This window comes from Rhinolophus sinicus, linkage group LG01, assembly GCF_036562045.2.
Source record: "Rhinolophus sinicus isolate RSC01 linkage group LG01, ASM3656204v1, whole genome shotgun sequence".
NCBI lineage: Eukaryota > Metazoa > Chordata > Mammalia > Chiroptera > Rhinolophidae > Rhinolophus > Rhinolophus sinicus.
This window is the reverse complement of record NC_133751.1, coordinates 86,137,051-86,153,164: the sequence shown is the minus strand read 5'-3', so window position 1 is coordinate 86,153,164 and position 16,114 is coordinate 86,137,051. Positions and strand designations below refer to the sequence as shown.

General features: G+C 39.2%; 1 protein-coding gene across 2 annotated transcripts in view; it reads left to right on the top strand.

Moving 5' to 3' along the window:
• Positions 1 to 3,308: 3,308 nt before the first annotated feature.
• The window catches only part of HTR1F (5-hydroxytryptamine receptor 1F), a 120,150-nt gene continuing 107,344 nt past the window's right edge, over positions 3,309 to 16,114 (top strand). Inside the window, exon 1 of one of the 2 annotated variants that reach the window (XM_074333290.1) lies at positions 3,309 to 4,187. In XM_074333290.1, the coding sequence (XP_074189391.1) occupies positions 3,865 to 4,187 (323 nt within the window). In that variant the 5' untranslated portion in view covers positions 3,309 to 3,864. The remainder of the gene's footprint in view (positions 4,188 to 16,114) is intronic. The other variant, XM_019745427.2, reaches the window with a different exon arrangement.

The window sequence follows — 16,114 nt, the reverse complement described above, 5'->3', positions numbered from 1 at the left end:
GATAGACATTGGGTCTCTGCATTACCGCCCAAAAGACCTCACCTCTCCACCCAAAACTTCCCCTCCCCACTATAATTATCTACCCCTATGAGGAACAAATGGGTACAAAATACCCAACTAGATTAAACTGGTCATTCACACCTGCGCAGTAAAGGCCACAAGGACCTTCATTTCACCTGGGCCTCATTATACCATCATTATAGTGTCATACATATGCCGGAAGTTCATTAATATCATTACAACAGACTGAATTCTGGGAAGGAGCATGCGCAGTTTAAAAATGTGAGGTAATAACAGACTCTTGTCAGTCACAGATGTTAGTCAAGTGGTCCCACTCCTGGAAAGAAGCAGCCCACTCTAGAGGAAAAAGGGGATAAAAACTCCAAGTCCTCATCAGTCAGGCCTTTTTTGAGCCTCTTGAGTCTTACCTTTGCTTGGGGTCTTCTCCAAACCCCTTTGGAGTGTACTTTTTCTCCTAATAATGTCACCTTGAGCCCTTGAGCCAGTCTCACTGCTCAGGTCAGCTCCTATTTCCTTGAAGTATAGTGGTACCTCGGTTTTCGAATGTAATCCATTCTGGAAGACCGTTCAAGTTCTGAAACGTTCGAAAACAGCGGACAGCTAGGCCTCAGGATCTTGCACTCAGCTGAAGTCATGTGACATGTTCGACTTCCAAAGCATGTTTGAAAACTGAAGCATTTACTTCTGAGTTTATAACGAACATTAAACCGCAATGTTCATCAACGGAGACATTCAAAAACCAAGGTACTTCTGTATACTATCTCTTCTAATAAACTGCTTTTTCACTACTTAACCTTGCTATCTCACTTAATTCTTCACTCGAGATGCCAAAAACCTGGACACCACGCTGAGGAGGGCCCACTCTCTGGTAACAGCCTTAAAATAATGCTGTTAAAAAGTGAACTTTTGATGTCATGGAATGAGTCAGTGGATCTTGCTTGTGATGTTTATGAGGTCAGGTTAATCTTCTGTAGTCATCCTAATAACGCGAGGAAAACATCAGCCACTAAGACAAGGTTACATCATTTAGGACTGCACTGTTTGTGTTAATTCTGTCTACACTAACATCCTTATACAAGTTCTCAGGTTTTTCCTTAATTTTACACTTTGTGGCTGTTTTTTAGAGTTGTCTTAATGATGTAGACAGCATTACTGGAAAAAAACAAGGGAATTTTAACTTAGTCTTAAACTGAGATCAATAGTATCAAAATAGTGCAATTTGTCCTGAATGAACATCTCCTTTCTGGCAAAAGCTCAAAAGATAGGCTATTAGTGCCTTGCCTATAAATACATTTGCCCCCACATATTTAAGATTAAAAACAAACAAGACCTTTCAGCATTGACACTTCCTAGACCTTCCATCTAGCAAAAAGAACTTGTCTGTGATGATTTAATTCATTCTAAATGACTTAAATACTGTGAGCTTAAACACTCACTGAGATTCTGGTCTCTTTCTCACCGAGATTCAAGTTTCTAAAATGTAGTAAGATCTCTAAAGAAGCAGCCTAGTTGTTCATCCTCTACTTAGAGTAACCCATGCTGAGTGCTTTGACTGTGTCTTGCCTGCTGGGTTAAGGATCTGTGTACTGAATAGCAAACGGACTATCTCAAGGGCACAATGTCCTGTTACAGTATGCAAGTGCATTTCACCTAAGCAAATTTGTTTGCTGCAGTAGCAATAGCAGAAACATCTGAAACCTTAGATCCCTTTTGTATCATAGGTAAGGTCTTGCCACATCTTCACTTAATATGATTTATTCCTCAGATCAGATGTACTATAGAATTGTTGACTCCAATTGCCCAAGTCCAAACATGATATCAGGAAACTTCCCCCTGTGTAGAAAGTGGATACATTCCTAACTGCTTGTTGAGGTGGTATAACCTTGGACTCTCTCCGTGGCTGTCATCTACAAGATTTGTTACAAATTACTCTGAGTACAAGTGTAAAATCAAGATGGTCAATATCATATCTTCTAGGGAAACTACTGTATTCTACTAGAAAACTTATAAATCCTCTCGGTTTATTTTTATTATTCTTTCCTAAATGAGTAGCCATGACCATATAGTTATTTATAAGGAACAAGGGCTGGAACTGCAAATCATGGCATAGGAAATCGAGTGTCATGTGGGGGACCCTGCTCGCTGCGCCATTTGTCGTTCAGGGTGACAGGCGGGGTCTCAGCTCCCGCTCCCCACATAAGAATGCAGGACATGGTGAGGCCAAAAAGGAACATCCACGGAGTGATAGATAGGGGAGTCATACTACTATATTCTTGCTGGCAGCTGGGTTGGAGACACAGGAAGCAGGAGCCACACTGTCTGCAACCTGCTGTCCACTTCTCTGCAATCCGCAACCCGCACTCTGCCATGCTAATTGCAATCCGCTCTTGCTAGCTCACCATCTTCTTGCTAGCCCCCATTTACTGCTAGCGTAGCCACAGCAGTTATATTAGTGGCCAGTGCCTCATTGGTTACAGCTGACGGCCAATTAGCCACAGCTGATGGCCATCCAATCACAGTTGACGGCCATTTACTACCTGAGCCAGCACCTTTCCACGTGAGGCTGAGAGCTTGGAAACTGCAATCCTGGCTCTGTCCCCACATCGAGGTATAAAAACAACGTGAATCTGAAATCTATGTAACTCTACTAATAATTGTCGCCCCAATAAACTTTAATAAAAAAAAGAATAATGAGAGAATAAAAACATGAAATAAATGTAAATGATAATTTGAAGTCATTACTGATAGTAATTCCATTTCTTGAGAACTAAGTGCCAAGCATTACGTTTATATACGTATCTCATGTAAATATATGCCAGAGAACAAGGAAGACCTCACCAACAGAAGAAAGATGGTCTGGAACATACAGATTTAGTCCACACGTGGGATTTATATAAGATTGTCTTTGGATGACAGAGAGTATTGGGAGGTGGGAGAGCAGAAAGGATTTTCAGTGACATGAGTTGTTTTCTGGGAAAAGGGATAGAGAGCAGTCAGGCCCAGGGTGAAACCGTCCTGAGAGGGGCAACCTGTGGGCTGTGGGCGTGGTGCTCTGTACAAAAAAATCTGTTTCACTCCTCCCAGCATTGAAGACCTGTTCTAGTGCTAGAAAACTGCCACCTTCCAAGAAGCACCAAAGTTTCCAGGGTCTGTGAAAACAGGTTTGGGGAGTTCCTGGTAGGCTACAGCTGAAAGGATTCTGTCTAATCGGCCATGAAACGTTAGTCTGGGGGGCGGGGGGAAAGGAGTGGGGGGAGACTTAAAGCCAGAAACAGGAAAAGATCAAGTATTTTCTCAAGGTCAAGTCCAGGTCAAAACACGAGAGATGTATTCTAAGGCATAATGGATACCTTAGAGTAGAGCCTTGAATATTCCCTGTCCCATTACCCTGCCTGTCTCTCGTCACTCACCCCCAACCCCAATTATATTCCAGGAAATGTCTGCTTTGGGAAATTGTGAGTAAACAGATCTCTGGGCCCACTCAATGTCTGGTTCTCAAACCCACTTCCTAAGACTGCTGTCTCTAATTCCCTCTCCGCTTTCCTTATCTGACCTCACTTCATTCTTAGCCACCCAACCGGATACAAGGAGCCACTGGGAAGGAGAGATACTATAATAAAATGGAAAAGAAGACTAACGTCGTTTTATTTTAGATGCTTTTCAGAAAGGTTGTTCGCGTCATTTCTAGATTCCATGAACAGATAATCTCCAAGGTATCACTCAAATTAAAGAGACGGGACTTTCTCCCTCCCCCGTCCTCCACGCATCAGTGGAAAGCAGGGAGGAGACCGCTGAGAGAAGAAGGAGAAGGGGGAAAAGTGAGGGAAGCAAGATGAGAAAAGGATGTGCAAGAAAGGAAGAGATGAAAGCAAGAAGAGAAGAGCATTAGGGGTGGTGGCGAGCCCCGGGCCTCTACCCGCCCGCCGGTGCTTGGGACCCGCCCGGCCTCGGCGCCGGAGTTCCGCAGCGCGCCGCCAGGTCCGCGGCCCGGAGAGCACCGGGACGCGCCACTCTCCGCCCCGCCGCGGCCGGCGCCCCCTGATCGCACACCCCGGCCTGGGGGGTCACCTTTCCCGCTCCGGACCGCTGCGCGGTAGCGCTCGTGGTGAGTGTGAGTCTCCGCGACCAGCAAGGGAGAGCGCGCAGCGCCCGCGGCAGGCGCTCAGGTGGGAACCGTTGCCGGGGAGCCCCGGGCAGTGTCTGCTCTCGGCAGGAAGGAAAGGCCTGTGGGGCTGGAGCCTAAGTTCTTTTCCACACTTTGGGGCGAATGAGCCCTGCTGGAATTCAAAAATTGCCCTTCCCCATTCGGTCCGCAACCTCTGCTCCCCGCGAGCGAAGTTGCGGGGAGCAGGCGTGGTCCTGAGCGGAGCAGGTGGGTCAGCTGCGAGGGAGGGAGGGGCCCGGCCGTGGCTCCAGGGTGAGGGGTGGCAGTCGGAGCCCGTGACACCCCACTGTGAGCGCAGACTCCGGGCGCTCCCGGTTTGAGGAATCTCTGGGGTAGAAAGAGACAGGGCGCCGGCTAGAAATCAGCACTGGAAAGACTGGAGAGTCTTCGAATCCATCCCTCGGTGGAATCTGGGAAGGATTCAACCGAAAATGGTAAAATAAATGAGGACCTCGGGAAAAGGTTGCAATTTTCTAACTTGATTTCCCGCGGATTCAGCCACCGCGGTAAAAGGGCAGAAGAGAGCTTGCACCTGGCAGCCGCAACGTGCCTGGGTTACTACTGCGGGTCCTTCCCAACCAAGGAAGGCACCTTCCTGTCTGAAGGGGAATTGAGCAAAGGAGGAAATAGGACCCTAGCTAGGGTTCATGGTCAGGTTCCTGTCCCCAAAGGGGCTGGGAGAGCCGCAATTGTGTCCTCAGAAAGTTAAGGAATGAAATGGAGGAGATCAGGGGATATACATTTTATTAGCATTTTCGGGGCCCCAAATGCTGGATTTGGGTTTGGGGTTAATTCCATGTACACTTAGAGGTGGCCCTTGATAGAACATTGGATGGGAACAGAAGGCGTGCTGCCACGCATTTTGGAAGAAAACCTTGAGAGGATTTCGTTTTCTGTATGTAGAGTACATCCCAGGCACCTTGATGATTGTAATATAGTTAAACTGATTGAAGTGAACATTTAAGATAACATAAGCAGAGAGCTTCCCCCCCCCCCCCCCCCGCAACACACACACTCAGTTTTTCTGGAATATCTATGTTATCAGCCAGAAAAATGAAACAAATTCAGAATGGGTTTCATTCCAGTTCCAATTATATACAAATCTTTGAAATCTGATTTGGTGACCAACTTTGTCATGATCCTTAAATCTGAGTCGCCCCATTTGTTTATGTGTTTGTGGAGGGAGGGGGACCAGACTCTGAGCTGGCTGACGTTCACTGATGAAGTGGGAATGTCAACAAAGCAAGCCTGAGGGAGAGTCTGCCATCCCTCCTGGCTTGCAACTGCTGTTCCTCCTTCTTTCCTTTTTCATCTCCAAACTCATAAGCAGGTTCAACCATCATCACTTTGTGTCTCCTCCAAGAGAAGTGTAGTTCTTGCTCCTTTTCACCTCCTTCAAATCTCTGTCAAGATCTGTCTTGACAATGAAAGTTAATTGTTCACTGTTTCCAATGAGAAGTGGTTTTCTATGTTTTGGGTAGATTGTTGTTTAAACTCAGATGTGTTTAGAACAAATACTATACTTGTCTGGTATTAGCTTAGGAGTTCCCAAATATGAAAAAAATACCTTACGATGTATTTTACTTATTTTGTCCAAGAAATTTTAGTGTGTATTCCCACACTTCCTTTGGTCAGTATAAATCATTTGTCAAGCCTCATCCACTGAAGCTTATTATGGAGCTAATGAGCTCAAGGTGTATATCAAGGGGTTGTTCTCTTTCAACAGTATATAAAGGTCTCTGTTGGAATGAAGATTGAAAGAATAATGCAATTTTTGCTACTTTGCCTCATTAGACAAATTTTATAGCTGGCTGGGATTGAGCAATAATACATTTTTAAAGGCAGATTTTTCATTGTTTTAAATAAAAAAGGTATCACTTAACTAGTTTTATAAAGTTCTTAGGCAAAAGACTACCATAAAGCTGCTAACAAAAATAATACAACACACCTTTCTTAGAAAGTTTTTTGTTTTTAATTTAAAATTGGGTGCACATCTCTTTTCAAAGACTTGCAAAACTATAACTTAATTCTTAATCGGAAACGAGGAGTGTTTGAATTTTCTTATCTAGTAAATATGGTCCTTTTGAATTTGATTAACTATTACTGAAATCATTTCAAAGATTTTTAAAGGCCAATGTCTAGACTATTAGTAAAAATGGCTAATGTAAAACAACATGGACATGGTAATATCTAAAAGGCTTTGGCAGGATCCTCTTTTTTTAATATTAATTTAAAAGGTGGGAGGTATGCTGTGTGAGGCAGAGCAAACAAGATGCAGTGCGTTGCTTCCTGATGGCTGTTAACTGAAAGCACGGATAATTCCTAGGTGATGGAGTCCTGAGGCCCCTAGGGAAGTATCTGTAGTGATCTGATAGAGAGCCACAGCTCCTGTGCCCCACAGAGAGAAATCTTGCTTTCCCATTCCCTCAGCCTTAAATTAGACAGGTGACACTAATTTCTGCTCTAAAAGTGAAAGACTCATGAAGTGCGGTAGGGAAATTCAGAATTGCCATCTGTAACAAAATTTATTACTTCCACTTGAAAAAGGTACAAGGACATTTGTTTCAGAGACTAGGAATGAACATAACTAGGCAAAAATTTTATCAATAAGTTTACATGAGTATTAAAGAGGGAGAACTGTATTGAGCTAATAATTTTTCCAATTCCTTGGTGATGTTTCCTTCTCTCAGAAATTATGGGTGGCCTTTTAACCCCATGGTACAGAGTTTCTATTTTCTCCCATGTATGGTGGGAAATTACTAAAGCATTTCTAGTGGGAAACTGTTTAACCAGGATCCTCTTGCTATTGTGTCAAGATGATCTGTTGAAAGACAAGAGGGTAAACAAAGAGGCTGTTAGTTTCCTAGCCTTGTCTTTAACTAGAGCAGTAGCAGAAGAGATGGTGAGAAGTGGCCGAATTCTGGATTTGGTTAGAGGTAGAGGTGACAAGACATGATAATGGACTAGTTGTGCTTGCTGATAGAAGGAAAGGAATCAAGGCTCAAGTCTAGATTTATGACAAGAGCAACTGGAAGAATGCAGATGCCATTGACTAATATGGAAAGATTAAGGAGAAGCAATTAAGTTTTGAGCAGCCTCTCAGACATTCAGGTGCAGGCATCACAAGGGTCGTTGGGACAGAGCTTGGAGGAAAAGTAAGAGTTGGAGATAAACGTGTGTGAGTCATCAGTGTATAAATAGTGTTTAGAACAATGGGACTTCATGAAATGATTTAAGGAGAGACTGTATTTAGAGGATCAGGTTGAGAAAACCATCCAAAATATGAACACTGAAAAAAATTAGGAGCCAGAAAAGCAAACTGAGATAGAGCAGTCAGTGAAATAGGAGAAAAATCCAGAAGTATGTGATGTCATGGGAACCAAAAGAAGAAACTGTTTTAAGAAGGAGGAAGTGATGGCGATTTATGGTCAATGCTAAGAAAGAGTTAAATTGTATGAGGACAAAGAATTACCTTGGAATTTTATTTGACCTTGATAAGAGCTATTTCAGGTGAAATGGTAGAGACAAAAGATCGATCGATAAGGATTGAACTAAGACTGATAACCTAATGATTCTAATCCTAGGAATTTATCTTACAGATGTATTTGCACTTAGGAAAAATACTATATGCTCAAAGTTACTCCCTGCAGTTTTTTTTTATAAGTAAACAATTGAAAGCAAATACCTGAAAATAGAAAACAAGCAAAATAAACTATGTACGTCTATTCAATGGAATACTATCCAATTGTTAAAATTATCAAGGCAGCTTTCTATGTACTAATATGAAGATCTTCAAAGAATATTAAGGAAAAAGTATAAGGCAAAGGTGATGATAAAAAATAAAGAGGACAACTACGGGAGAACAGTCCTTTAATAAGTGGTCGGGTATGGCCTTCCAGGTACTAGTGAGGGAGGGAACTAGCAAGACTAGATACTCAGTGCCTTTTCCTGCAAACCCCCAGATCTGGATCAATCCTTTTGTCAGCCTCCTACATTCCTAAAGCTAAGTGCTGCCTGTATCAACTATTTTTAAAAACATCTGTATAAACTATTCCAATTGGTGCTACTGTAAATTTGTAGTTCTAATGTCATCCAGACCCTCAGCCTCTCATCAAATCTTGTCTGACCACTGGATCTCCCCAGCAGCCAGAGTGCAGTTGGCCACACTTCTCAAAAGAAATTCTGTCTCTGCCCGTGGCCTCCTTCATTCTCAGGAGGATTCTTCTTTGCTGGGAATTCAGAGACTCCTAGGAGTGAAGCTCCCTCACTAGTTCTAACTCTTAGATATTTGCCTGCTCAGCTACTTTCCTTCCCTCCAATGCTATAGTCAAACTGACCTCCCTCTCTTAATCTGGATTCCACAACTGCCCCTCTCCAATCTGAACTTTGCTCAGAAATCACTCTTGTCATCACGTGCAACTTTAATCTTTTCTTTATTTAACAACTCCATCATTTAAGTTTATTATTAAGATCACATCACATCCATCCCCAAAAGAAGCAAACAGAAAAGCCTCTTGTGGCTTTATAGGGAGAGCCTGAACTCCCCCTGTAGCTACTCTCCTATTCATTCCTCCTGTTCTCAGCTAGCTTCTAGAAAAAAAAAAAAAAATGAAACTAATTTTATTTCTTGTCATTATCTCCTGCCCTCCCCTTAACTCCTCTCCCACCACAGTCTGGCTTCCACACCCATCACCCCATGAAATTGTTCTGGCAACAGTTACCATATTATTAAACCAGAGATTACTGATCATTGAAACCTTAGCTCTCTGACCTATGTAGGAGCATTTGTTTACCATTAACCACTCATGTCATCTGTCTCTTACGTTAGACTCAAAGATGCCTTTCTTCCTCTTGAAGAAAATCAGTGATGGCAATCTATCTGTCTACTTCCTATATCTTTAAATTTTACTTCTCCATTCATTTGGTGATTCTCTACCACAGACCATCCTTAGCTCTCTTCTCCATGCACTCCATTTTTCTTATTCTCTTTTGGTCAAAGATCTTTTTGAGAATCTAAAACCAAAACCAACCAAACAAAAAACAACCATGGTATCACTGCCACAAACAAGAGGCAATGATACAAAAAGGAATATAGAAAAAATAGTGATTATTAAATTTTAATCAGATGTTTATTGCTTGCTAAATAGCCTTGAATGTGAGGCTGACCTTCCCTTGGCTTCTAAGAGAGATAGCAAAAGTTAAAAACAAGTTTTCCTTAAACAGAAGCTTTCTGAAGGGGTTAATCCAAAGAGAAAGAAAAGGGAGTGAACTCCTCATTACGTGACACAGGGGTTTTTTAATGCCATGACCTAGTACAAGTAGAGCCATGTTGAATAGCACCAGTGGGACTTGGACTTGGGGAAAATCCCTTCTCCTCTGCATATCCAGCCCAAACCTCTCCATTAAAGCTACAGGCCCTCGAGAGGACCACATGGACAGGTAGATGATCTCCAGTCACAGTCAACAGGTTCATAATTAAACTCATCTTCTTTCTCCCCTAAATATTTAAGCCTCTTACATTCCATATCCCATCAAAGAAACACCCAAATTCCTTTCTAAAATTTTTCTCCAGACACAGCCAAATTCAGTCAGTCTGCTCCCTGATGGGTCTCTTGATTCTATTTTCCTGATCATCTATTAACTTACTTTAACTCAGTATGCTTGGCCTAGACTTTTAAAAATACCTTCAACCTCATCTCTCTGGACCTAGCCTTGCCCCCTTGAATTTGTCCCATACTGTCACCAAATTAATTTTAGAGATTAGTTCTGTCCCATGCTTAAGATCTTTTGGCAGCTGCCCCTTTCCTTCTGGGAACAAGCCAAGCCACACAGCTCACTCTTCCAGGCCTCATTTGTCTGGATTTCCGCTCCAACTTACTCCCTGCCACTCCATCTCCTGGCTATGCTTCAACAACAGGGAACTATTTACAGTTACCTGACACGTGAGATGTTCCTCTCTGTTCTTCACTTAGCTCTTAATGTTCCCCTTTCTACCTGGCAAATTCTTAGTCCTCTGCCAAAATTCAGATTTATTTGTTTTCCTTTCCAGACCCCCTTCCTTAACCAAAAAATAACCCACTCCTGTACACTACTCAGAAGTCTTTTGCAAGCTTCTATGCCACATGCCATCATGCCCTATGCTGCTTGCATTTTATTTATTTCCACGTCTCATCTCCAGCTGGATGGGTAAGTCTTTGGAGGCAGGAGTTTAGTCTATTTCATCTCTGTTTCCCCAGAATGAATGAACCACAGGTCCAAGGGGCATGAAAGGGAAACTGTTCTGACTCTCGGGTTGCCTGGGGTAAAAGCACCTGCAAACAAGCCGTGGATGAACACTTCACAAATAGCCTTGGGTGGGAGTGATTTTCTAAAAATCATTTCAAAAACTTATTTTTCTCTATTCATTGGTGGCTCTTTCTGTGGCATTTTACTCTTTCAAACTGTTTCCATAAAATGAAAAGGCCAAAAAGATCAGAGAAGCTTCCTAACTTAATCTTCTGTACTCACAATCTCTAAGACAGATAGCTACTTTTCTTATGTAATAAAACCTCAAGGAAAGAAAACTATAAACCTCACTCAATAACCCACTTTAGTATTCAATTCTTTTATTTTTTATGCAACATAAATTGACATTGCTGTAGTCATTTCTATTTTTTTTGAAATGGCCAATATATGGTCCATTTCCCTTATATCAATCTTTTATCTATTTTAGAACAGTGTCAACTAATATTGAACAAAAGTATTTCAATTAAATCAAGAGTCATTCATACTCATTCATCTTTTGCAAACGTTTAACTTTCAACTTTATCCAAGATACAGAAGTCATTTGTTCCAGTTCAACTTCAGTATTTCCTCAATTTTTGTGTTATTTCCCCATCTTGCAATTAATATATATATATATATATATATATATATATATATATATCAGTGTATTAACTCATAGTGGGAATTAATAAAATAAACTCTTCTTAGAGATAGATGTTCTGTATCCGTGGAAACTAGTGTATACATTAAAACAGTCAAAGTTAAGTGCAAATATCTAACCATCAAAATCCCTAGTTTTATAATTATGTTTTGGTCTTATAACACTTTGATTCTGAGGCATTTGTGATATTTTGAAAAGTATATAAAGTATGATTTTCTTTTCTAATAACCTTAGCAAGCAAGATTCCTGACTAGTGCATTAAGAGCTAAGATAAGTTCCGGAAACGACTAATTTGGCTCATGCTTACAAGCAAGGGTGGCTTGGTTATGTGGTACAAGTAACAATGAATAGTTAGTTGCATATTTTCATGCCTTCTTATTAAATAACATTTGAGATAATGAGTTCCAGATGTGGAACATGGCCATTTCAAAATTTTGTCTGCATATTTTTAAATGCAGCCACTGTAACACGCACCAATAATTCAAGGCATCTTTTAGCTGTCCTTTGGAATCTTGGCAGCTGTGTTTGACAAGGCAAGGACCCTTCAATCTTCATAATTCTATTTGAAATGAAAGCACTGAAGCTCTCTGTTCTTACCTTTCATAATCAAAGTCTAGTCTGTATGATTTGGAGCTTTTCTGTTTTCAGAAAAAGAGCCTGAATTTCAAATGCTCAAAAAACCATTTTCTCTTAAATTCATCTGTGGATCTTTCTTTCCCCTCTTTCCTGATTAGGTTCAGTCAGTCACCGTTAGTTGTAGAAGGAAGAAGAGAGAAACTAATATTCTTCCCTTCATAGCCATTATCATGGAAAGAGCTTTCAAATGAATGAGTTAAAATCCTGACAAATGTCATTTTTGTCCTAAAGAAATTTACCAAGATTTAGCTCAAATCTATACAAGCTGCCTTTCTATGCTTATCCTCCTGGTTATATGCTCTTACTAAAAGCAATTGCAACCTTTTATTAAACATCATTGCTACCTCGGGACCTAAGTGGAGAAAATCTATCAAGGCTGAACTTTTTAAAAAAGTATATTGAGAGGTGGGTGGTAGATGAGGTAAAGGGGATCAAATATATGGTGATGGAAGGAGAACTGACTCTGGGTGGTGAACACACAATGTGATTTATAGATAATGTAATACAGCATAGTACACCTGAAATCTATGTAACTTTACTAACAATTGTCACCCCAATAAACTTTAATTTTAAAAAAAGTATATTAGTACATCACCCCATTCTAAAGTTATAGATAGTAATTTAGCAGTGGCTAAAAAAAGGTTACGTTAAAACCAGTCTCACATGTTGGAACATTTGTTTTCTCAGAGAAATAGCTAATTTAATATGAATATGTAGAATTTGTACTGAAACAGGAAGGAAGTACTTTCTGAATGAATAAATTTATGATTGTCTATAGCACACAAAAGTGGTATTGGACCTCATTAAATGAAGAGTAGTAGGAATACTCCTGCATAGGATGCAAACTACTTGAGTAAATAGAAGAATAACTGACAGTTAGAAATACATGTACATAATACCATGACTACAATCATAATGGCATGAGAATAAGAACTGTTTGATAGTTTTCACAGTTACATTCAAATGTATTATTACATGTTATCTTAACATCCAGACACAAATGATTATCCCAATTTTATAGAAGAGGGAAGTGATTACCAGAGACTAAATGGTTTGTCCTATAGCTTGGGACTCCTAAATGGTGGAACCACAGGTACAAAGCACATTTCAATTTGATCCAGTCGTCTTTCAACTATAGAAGATATTGCCCTTCAACCCTAAAGTATTTTTTTTTTAATTTCATCTTCCTCTCGATTCATTTTTAAGATGCATTTTATAATTTTCATTGTTAGGTTTAAAACAAAAATTAATTGCAGACTTTTTTATTTGATTACCTATAAGGTTGAATATATATATTATTTTTATGGTCATTTGACTTTCTCCTAGAATTATCTGTCAATGGTTTTTGCTCATATTACTACTATAGATATGCTTATATTTTTCCAAAGCTTTGTCTGTCATATATTGCTAATTTCCCCCTTCGTTTATGTCTTTGAACTTGTTCCACGGTAATTATTGATGTCACATAAGTTTAAATTTTATGTGGTTCAACATTCCTTTTTTCTTTCCTTTTTTTTTTTTAACTTTCGTTTGGTTTTAGTTTCATGAAACCAGAAGTAAGTTTACAGCTTTCCATCCCAAAATCAGTTGGGTATTTTTTCATATTTTCCAATTTTAATGGTTTTATTTACTTTATATTTAGCTCTTTGATCAAGCTGTAATTCATTTTTATACATCACGTGTGATGAATTGCCATCTGGGTCTTTTTTCCTAAAGAGTTAGCCTATCATCCTAACACCCGATCTTGAAAAGTCATTCCATTCCCACTGGTATGAAATATTAAATTTATCATCTACTAGGTGCTTCTGTTTGCAGTGATCAGCTGTTTAATTCCTCCCTCTCATGATTGTTGTAGTAGACCTGACCTCTTTTCAACTATTGTTAATTTTATAATATGTTAGCGACTGTCAGAAAAGGGTTTTTTTTTTAATAATTTTTCTTCAAAATTTTGTTTACTCTTTCCTATTTGTTCCCCCTCAGTGAGCCTGGCTAAATTTGTGAGATATTGAAGAAAGCTAAGATTTTTATTAGAATAGTATTTTGAGTAAAAATTAATGGGAAAGCACTGACTGAATTTCCCCTGGAGAAAGATGATATCTCTCATTTTATTTAAGACTTACTTCATTGTGTGTCAAAGAAGTTTTATAATTGACTTACGGGTTCCACACATTTCTTATTTGGGTTTTCCTAAGTATTTTAAGTTATGCAATGTTAATATGAATGATGACTTTTCTTTATATCTCCTTTTGATTATGGCTAGTTCACAGAAAAGTCACTTATTTTTATCAATTTATATTTATGTATTTATTTACTTAAAGATGTTTATTAAAGTATTGCTAACATACAATATTATTTTAGTTTCAGGTGTATACCGTAGTTATTCAATATTTATATACTAAAGAAGTGATCACCATGATAAGTCCAGCAACCATCTGACACTGTACCACGCTATCACAATATTATGGACTATATTCCCTGTGCTGTACATTATATACCCATGACTTATTTGTTGACATTCAATATTATTTTATATTAATATTATTTTATATCAGTATTACAGTTGACATTCAATATTATTTTATATTAACTTTAGGAGTACAGCATATTGGTTAGACATTTATATAATTTAAGAAGTGATTTCCCTGACTAGCCTAGTACCCACCTGACACTATAGCTATTACCGTATTATTGACTATATTCCCTGTGCTTTATATTCCCATGATTATTTTGTAACTACCAATTTGTACCTTTTCTCCCTTCACATTTTTCACTCTGCCCCCCAACCCCCTCCCATCTATCACCCTAATAAATCTAGTACCCTTCTAAAACCATACATTGTTATAATATTGACTATATACCTTATGCTATACCTTACATTCCCATGACTACTATGCAACAACCAAGTTGTATTTCTTAATCCCTTTCCCTTTTTCACCCACCCTCCCAACACTCCTTCCATCTGGCAATCATCAATTTGTTCTCTGTATCTATGAGTTTGTTTCTGTTTTGTTTGTTTATTTTGTTATTTAGCATATAAGCAAAATCATATTGCATCTGTCTTTCTCTGTCTGACATACTCCACTCAGCACAACATACTCCATGTCCACCCATACCACTGCAAATGGCAAGAATCCATTCCCTTCCATGGCTGAGCAATATTCCATTGTATATATGTACCACCTACTCTTTATTCAGTAATCCGTTGACAGACATCAAGGCTGCCTCCACATCTTGGCCATTTTAAACAATGCTGCAATGAACATATGGATGCACACATCTCCTCAAAGTAGTGTTTAAGGTTTCTTCAGGTAAATATCCTGATGTGGGATTACTGGGTCCTTCTTTGTCTCTTGTTATAGCCTTTGATTTAAAGTCCATTTTGTCTGGTATAAGTATTGCTACCCCAACTTTGTTTGTTTGTTTGTTTCCATTTTCCTGAAATATCTTTTTCCCATCTCTTTACTTTCAGTATATGTGTGTCTTTTGATCTGAAGTGAGTCTCTTGTAGGCAGCATATGAAAGGGTCTTTATTCCTTATCCATTCAGCCATCTTTTGATTGGAGCATTTAATCCATTTACATTGAAAGTACTTGTTGATAGATAGGTAGCTCTTGTCATTTTACTATTCATAATTTTGATTTTTTTTTTTCTCTTTTAAAGAAGTCCCTCTAAGATTCCTTGTAATACTGGTTTGGTGATGATGAACTTCTTTAGCTTTCTCTTGTCAGGGAAGAGCTTGATCTGTCCTTCAATTCTAAATGATAGCTTTGCTGGGTAGATTACTCTTGGTTGTAGGTCATGGCTTTTCATCACATTGAATATTTCCTGCCAGTTCTAGCCTGCAAAGTTTCTATTGAGAAATTAGCTGACAATCTTATGGGAGCTCCCTTGTAATTTACTAGTTGCCTTTCTCTTGCTGTTTTTAGGATTCTGTCTTTGTCTTTAACCTTTGTCATTTTAATTATAACGTGTCTTGGTGGGGGCCTGTTTGGGTTCATTTTGTTTGGGACTCTCTGTACTTGCTGGATTTGTATGTCTATTTCATTCACCAGGGTAGGAAAGTTTTCAGTCATTATTTCTTCAAATAGTTCTCAATCCCTTGCTTTCTCTCTTCTCCTTTTGATATCCCTATGATGTGAATGTTGTAAGGCTTGATGTTTTCCCAGAGGTCTCTTAAACTATTTTCAATTTTTTGGATTCTTTTTTCTTTTTTTTTTACATTCAATATCATATTATATTAATTTCAGGTGTACAGCATTGTGGTTAGATATTCATATAATTTACAAAGTGATCCCCATGATTAGTACCCACATGTCATTATACATAGTTATTACCATATTATTGATTATATTCCCTATGCTTTATTT